This window comes from Buceros rhinoceros, unplaced genomic scaffold (genome assembly GCF_000710305.1).
Source record: "Buceros rhinoceros silvestris isolate BGI_N320 unplaced genomic scaffold, ASM71030v1 scaffold36301, whole genome shotgun sequence".
NCBI lineage: Eukaryota > Metazoa > Chordata > Aves > Bucerotiformes > Bucerotidae > Buceros > Buceros rhinoceros.
The window spans coordinates 2406-9891 of NW_010395588.1; the positions used below are offsets into that span (position 1 = coordinate 2406).

At 46.4% G+C, this 7486-nt stretch overlaps 1 protein-coding gene across 1 annotated transcript; it reads right to left on the reverse strand.

The window, feature by feature from the left end:
* Positions 1 to 1650: 1650 nt before the first annotated feature.
* APOLD1 (apolipoprotein L domain containing 1) lies at positions 1651 to 2391 on the reverse strand. Its single transcript, XM_010145591.1, has one exon. The coding sequence runs from the start codon at positions 2389 to 2391 to the stop codon at positions 1651 to 1653; it is 741 nt and encodes a 246-aa protein (XP_010143893.1).
* Positions 2392 to 7486: the final 5095 nt, after the last annotated feature.

Here is a 7486-nt window from a genome sequence, read left to right on the forward strand (position 1 = left end):
TTCTGAGTGTTACAGGATTACGGACTGGGTTTTTATGATCATTTTGATTCTGCAGGGAGGTTTCCCTTATCCACTGGGGCATACCTGTGGAAGTGGAATTATCCCTGGATTAACTCCCCTGGTTGTCTCAAGCTAGTTTCTGGGGTCTCTTCCTTGTACCTCTTCCAGGTACTGACATGATCCCCATCATCACAGTACTTGAGCAATTTTCAGTGTTTGCCCCAGAAACATCCTGTCAGGTAGGGAAGTGCTACTGTCTCCATTTTTAGACAGGGAACTGAGGCACTGAGAGGTCAAAAATCATGAAGGACGTGTTTAGCAGAACAGTCACTTGAAACAGGATCCCAGCCCTTCCTCCTGCTTCTTAAGTGCTCTGTCACTGAATCATCCTACTCCTCTGCACCCCTCGAGTATTAGTACCAGTATGTATTTTGCTAACATGAAGCCCTTCCCTGGTAAGCATCGCTAGAAGTACATGTAGCTCTCCATGTGTGCTGCCTCCTCCCTCACAGGCAAACCACTGCGATGGGTCTCACAGGCTGCTCAACTGCATAGAGAGTGGCTTCTCCACCTCCGAGATGGGCTCCAGCTCAGACCACTAACACCAGCCTATGCTTCCCCTCTTGCTGCCAGAGATATAACTGCTTTCTTCCACCAGCACCCTGAGCCAGGCTCTGGCCTCAGGGTCATTGACCTGTCCTTCTCCCTGGTTTGGTTCCTAAGATCTGTCTGACTGACTGACTGTGTTTCACCTATTTTATAACTACCAGCATTCAGGCCACGCTTTCCTTTTCCCACAGGCACTTGCCTACCATCACAACTGAAAAATAGGTAACTTGCCCTCACGTGCCACAGACTTGCTTTGCCTTTAAGAACGGCTGCTTTCTTTTGGAGCATAGGCCTCCTTTTTTAAAAGAAAAAAAAATCTTTAAATACAGTATCAAAACCTTAAAATAATCCTGTGTAAATAAATAGGACACAAACATTACAGTTCTCAGCCTGGAGAGGTTTTTCAAAAGGGTAACACTTCTGGCCTTGCTATTTCAGCCTGGGATGATGAGCCATCCATATAGTCTGTCGTATCTGGAGCTGCTTTCTTCAACAGCCTTTTCAGATGTACCTTGGTAATGAGACTGTACTCTACTGGAAATGGGCAGCTGCTGGCTTTTTGAGGGTACCCCAGCCCTTTTGCCACTCATAGATTCCCAAGTTATGTACAAACCAGGTTCAGTCAGCACCAGGACTGCATGAATTTCATCAGCCTCCTGACGCGCTGCTTTTAGCTGCCTTGGCGAAGCAGAGCCAGAGAGATGGAGAGATGGCTGGAGACTCACAAGTCTGAGGAGCTGCCATCTACACCTGCCTTCAGGCTCTGGGATCTGCTGCTTTGTACCCAATAGGCCACGTGTCCATCATAACTTCCAACCTGAATCAGGTGGGTACTGTCAGCTGGCGGTATGTTTGTATGTGGAAGCTTCAGCTTCCTATCAGGAAGGAGAGTTTGTTCAGCTATAGATAAAGCACATGAGAGTTGTGCCCACCTGCATGGATTAGCACCACCAATATTATGAAAGCAACAGCTAGCAGTGCTAACGGTGATGATAATGTAATGTCTCCAAGCCCAGTTTTAATTATGGGGCAAAAGCTGTTTCAACTGAATGGTCTCAGGATCTCAGAAGTGGTTTTAGCACCCAAACTGAGTCTCCTCATGCTTGGGGTAAGCTGTGTCCTGGACTCAAGTAGTTCACAGACTTCATCCATTGCCCTAGTGCAGGTCTCGAGGTTGGCAGCCAGCTTCTGGATTTTGGCCTTCAGCACAGCCTGGCTCACTTTTGTGACCTCCTTTGTGTATTCTGGCACGAGGAAACTGTGGGAGCCACAGAAGACCATGAAGCAGACAGAGTTGTACAGCGAGATAGAGGCCCTTTTCTCCGACTGGCGCAGTGTGGGGTCCCCCGGGCCCTGGCCCCGGCGAAGGAACTCCAGGCAGCCAAGGATTTCCCTCATCTGTTTCCGACAAGTCATTGCGATTTCCTGCACCTTCCTCACCTCCCGGGAATTGCAGAGCACTAAGGAGAGGTCAGAGGTGATGCTCATGGCCCCCCCGGCAGTGGCCAGACCCAGACCCACAGCTGACGCTAGGAGAGAGGCTCCCAGTGTCGCCGGGCTCAGGGACAGCCCCACGATGGCCGTGACTGCTCCCGCAGCGGTCAGGGTACTCCCACTGACATTGGCAATCAGGGACCTTTTGCGGAGCTTGTTGAGTTTACGAGCCGCCTTGTGAAGATGAGCAATTTGGCCACGCAGTCTCCGTCTCTGATCCAGCAGCGCTATGTGGAAGTGCTGTGTGGGGTCTGGTGTTTGGGGAAAAGCAGCACCGTTTCTCTCCATGGCCTCTGTCCAGAAACAAAAAAGGCTGTGTTGGGATTTATGTTTCAAAAAAAAAAAAAAAAACCAAAACAAGACATGCTCAGCCTGGACCACCATTTCAGGGATGGCATCCAGCCAATTTTTTTTTTTCCTTCCACAATCTACAAAAGTTTTGCTGCCTGCACACATGTACACACTCACGTACACAAGCACACGTACACACATGTACATTTAATTACCATATTCCACTGTAACTTTCAGACAAAGGAAATTTAAAATGTTTTTCTTGTTCCCTGAGAAGACTAAAATATCTCAAGGGCTGAGGTGCTGTTGTTATTATCTCTGCGAAGACACAGAACATCTCTCCCAACCCTGGGGAGAGAAATTCCCTCAAGATTAAGTGACTCACTGCCCAGAGTAGTAATGCTGCCAGAACTAATGTGTTGTCCCTATGATGGGATTCAGAGGATCTGCAATATTCAAGGGTATCTTTCACAAGAAAGACCAGGCTCTGAGTACATGAAAGTCACCCATCCCTAGCTGCTGTTTAGGGGTCATTTCCAATTAAAGGAGGACAGAGACAAGCTGTTGAGGGACGTCAAGGACTGACTTTTCCATCTAGGAAGTGAGAAGCTCATTGATGCCTCAGATGCGTATTGTATTCCTTTCTTTTAGACTAATCAACTCAAGGTCCTGCAGCATTTTTTCCCTATTGTAACCTGGCGTCAGGGTCTGGACAAAGATGGGAGCCATTCATCTGTGGTGTGTAGCCACAGATCCTTTGGTGGGGATCCCCAGTGACAGTGGCAGGAAGGCCTATGGACGTTGTTTAAAAGACTCATGAAGGGCACATTAGAAAAGTGAACCCACTTCCAGTGTGCAGTCCCTTGGGGATGGGGGAACAAGGGAAATACAGGGGCCTGTTGAATAGAAAAGGCTTGAAAACTGCTAGCTATTGGCAACCTCCCCTAGCAAGATATCAGGAGAGTGTCTTCCCTTCTACAGGGAGAATCTTCAGGGGTTCTGTGCTAGGTGATCTGTTTGCTCTTTCTGTTCTTTGACACAAGAGTAGAAAGAAATGTGCTAGTAAGCATTTGCAGGTTGCTCTAGGATTGCCAAGTACTCTAAAAAAGAAGCCAGTATCCTTAACCCTGATTACATATAGGGCAACTGAGGCAAGGGAGGCAACAGGAACTATGAAGCATCTCCAGCTGTCTGGTGGGAGCAGAGCTTTTGTGCTCCACAGCACTGCATTGTGCGCAAGGCTGTGCTGCCTCTGCACCTAGCAAGGTCTAGTCATAGAGCTAAGAAGCTGTTTGCAGTCCATATGCCCTCATAGCCAAAAGAATTCTCTATACCAGACAGTTACTGTCCCAGAACCAACTGAGCAAAACAATTCATCACTGCAGCCACCTTTTCACTTTAAAGTCCTCTGTACTATGTGAAATGGAGGTGCCTGGTCCATCACAGGGGCACACTGTATAGTTAGGATCCTTGAAGCTCTTATTCTACAGAATCCCTCTGTTTCAGAAGGAGGAAACCTCCTACTGTAAAGAGTCCTTCCATCCTGAAGTGTGTAAGTAAATCTCATTGCATTTTTTTTCCCCTTCTACTTGCTTAATGCATCTCACTCAGAATCCTTTAGGATTCTGCTACTATGCCCTTCAGCACAACAATCCCAGTATCAAGCCATTTGAGCCACTTAGTTACATTGCGCTTTTCTTAGCTGGAGACAGTGTCCCGTTAGTTTTTACACTATAATCAGAAACGAAGCTGAAAGCACAGGGACTAACACTAAGCTAAATGGATACTGTTCATTGAAATGAACAATAAGCATATCAGAAATAATTGAACAGCAGATCAGTATGACTATCATTAAATATATTGATTGCTGTAGCCTTTTAACAATTCGTTCTGCAGATTTTCTTGCTGACCACAGTCTCAGGTAATAATGGGAGTCATCTCACTGCAATTAGTAGAGCAGTCATTCAGTATATAGCATAAACTGTACAGTGCATGTCTTTGGAATACACTGATTTATGCCAGCATAAAAGAAAACAAAACCAACTCCTGCTTTTACAGAAAAAAATTCTCCCCAGAGATAAATGTATACAGTAGTCCAAAACCTGTGAACACTTTCCTAATACAGTACTCAGAGAGACTCCAAAAAAATACAGGTTCAAACTTACCTTTGCTTTCCAGCCGACCTCCCCAAAGACAAATTTTGATCTGTTTCTGGAGGAGACCAATTTATAGCTCCTGAGGACCAATTGCTGTGATGGGAATGCTTTGCCTCATACTGGGAGTTTGCCATTTCCTGCTCTCCCTGGTGCAGAAGGATGTGACACACTGGAAAGTGACCTGAGGGACAGCGAGCACACATCACGTTCAGGAAACTATCCCTGCGAATGAACATTGTGTGTTCGCTTTTCCTGCAGTGTAGGGGGAAAAAAAAATTAAAAAAGTCTCAGCCTATTCCTGGCGCTGATCTAGTGCAGTCATTCCCCCCAGGGAGCAGTTGCCTTTCCTTTCCCTGAAATAGCAACTGACTTTACTCTGTGCTAGAGCCGCCAATTTCTGGATGACTTAAGTTTCCCCCCACCATAAGTCTAGAGCCGGTGAGTATTAGCCCGCCAGCTACTCCATTCAAGGCCAGTGTACTTTTAAAATCTCAACTCTTTGGGACAATTGTGTGTGTGACTGGCTGGAGCACAGCAGTGCTGTGTGAGAGCTGGAGTGGTGCTCCTCTCCATAAAAGGGAAGCAGCTCCACAGCAAGGAAGTTGCTCTGAATTCCCATCCCTTCTCCTTCTGATCAGATAAAACCTGCAAAAGGAATGATCTCCCTGTGGTTTTGCTCTGTTTCTTAACCATGGGCACCATGATGGTTGAGAAACAACCCTGTTGTTTTCCTAAGGTGCCTGCCCAGAAATCAGTGATCAGAAAGAAAAGGTCATTTGAATCCCCTCTTTTGCTGCTGTGTTGTCTGGCAGTTGTGCCCACATACAGATGTTGCCAAAGGGAGGAAGTGATGAAGGTGTTGGGGAGGAACAGCCTAAGCGACACTCCTGGTGCTGCCTTTCACACTGAGCCAGGGCCAGCTTTAATCAAAGGCAGGTTCTTTGGATGGGCTCAGGAAAAAGGGATTTTTTTTGGTTGCACTAAGTGGTGCAGCTCACTTTAGACCTAAATGACAGGTGTCCTTATTGACAGAGGGCCTGTGGTCCAGGGACACCTGTTTTGAGCAGTTGTGCTTAAAGACGGGGCATCTACTCCCTTGCTTGGTGGATGCTTGCTCTGCAGGGCTGTTTGTTGACAGGGAACTTCTGATCGTGCCCTAGTGTCCCAGTGACCTGGCTAGTCTGAAAGCTCCCTGTCATCAATTGGGAAGGCTTTACTGTTGAATGTGTGAAATGTTGAATGTGTAGCTGTAGAATTGCTGGAGCTGATCTTAGGAAGGGACAAGGACTGAGAGGCAGCATGCAGGGAGAGGAGAAGGCTGGTATGATTCATTTAAATGGCAACTTGGTTTAAGACCATCTTAAAATGACTATGAAACAGTATGTCAAGTGTTTTGTCAGAGATGGACCTGTATGAGATGGGATATGAATGAATGAATAAATAGCACTTAAGAGTTACTTCAACCTGTCACAGACCTAAAAAGAGAAAACATTGTTTTGAAGATGCTTAAATAAACAATCTTTGTCTGTTACACTCTGGACCTTTTTCATGTCAACAGGATGATGAGTTTTGACACTGAAGGAAACTGTACTTTAGCCCTTTGCTTTAGCAAACATATGCTTGAATTGGAGCCCATCTACCTTGGCGAAGGCTTGCAGCTGATAGAAACAGGTTCTTTCACACATTCCCAAACAGAATAGACATTTTAAATGTAACTGCATCTACATTAGGACTTGTGCCAGCAGAGGTGTCCTTGTTAGGACAGTGAGTTTTGATAAAAATGAAGTAATGAAGAAAAGAAAAAAAAAAGTCTAGAATGAGCCTGAGAAGATGACACAGTTTTGGTTGCTCTTCTTCCTTTCCCAGTGCTCTTCTTGCAGTATACTCAGCTGCAAAACGTTATCAGAAACCCCTGCGATGCTCAGTGTGTGGGTGGGGACAGGATTAGAGTGAAGAGACAAATCACTATTTTTATGGTATTCCCTCACAGAGTTTCCTGCAGACTAAAAGACCTGCACTTCACACAAGACAAGATTTTTATCTCAGCCTAGGACAGTTTCTCACAGGGATCATTCCTGGGCTCATTCACCGTCTAAAGAGAATGTTTCCCCATAATCCACCCCAATAATGAGGTGCATAACCGGAAAGTAAGGACTTCCTATGAGAAGCTACAGATGCCAACTTGATTTTAAAACACAAATGTGCATTAGAATAAGAAACATTATTTCCTAGGGAGTTGTCCTACAGCAGTGTGATGTGATTTGCTTTTGTCCCTGCTAATACTCTCACAAGAATCCCTTTGGTGAGACTGCTGGTCTTCACTCCCACCAACAATTAGAGACCCTCTCCAGCAAAGGTGACCAGGTGGGAATGGGAGCAGGATGGGAGAAGAGCATCTTCTCTGAGCACCTACCAGAGACTGAAAGACTTTCTGTGCCATGTGTACCTGTCTAGATGTGAGCACATCTGCTGAGTCACTAAGTAGGTCCCAGGGGCATGCTAGGAATGAATCCTAGCTTTCAGGGATCTCAAGGCTTGTGGGGTAGGTCTGACCTGGGCAGTCCTGCAAACTAGTGGAGGTCTCACCATCCTGCCTGCTGTACATTTTCACCTAGCCCTGTGTTGCTGCAGTCTCTTCATTCTTAGCCTGCAAAGCACTTGGGCTCGAGAGTGGAAGGGGCACAGCAGGTGTTTCACGACTGCCCTGGCCAAAAAGGGTCCCTCTGCTCCACCCTTTCCCATGTAGCCACATCCTCTTGAAATGGGCAGAAGCCAGACCCATGCAAAATCTGCCCTGAAGGCATTTTGTGGGAGCAGATAACCAGCAAGGGGAAGGAAGGATGTTTTATTGCCTCAGCTCTCTTCCTTCCAGTGAATTTTGGCAGAAAGAACTGGTTTTTCTGCTCTTGTTCTCTCCAGCAGAAGGGATCTGTAGC

Bases quoted from the DNA above. Each gene is read 5' to 3' on its own strand.
- APOLD1 (XM_010145591.1), bottom strand. From the start codon at position 2,391: ATGGAGAGAAACGGTGCTGCTTTTCCCCAAACACCAGACCCCACACAG.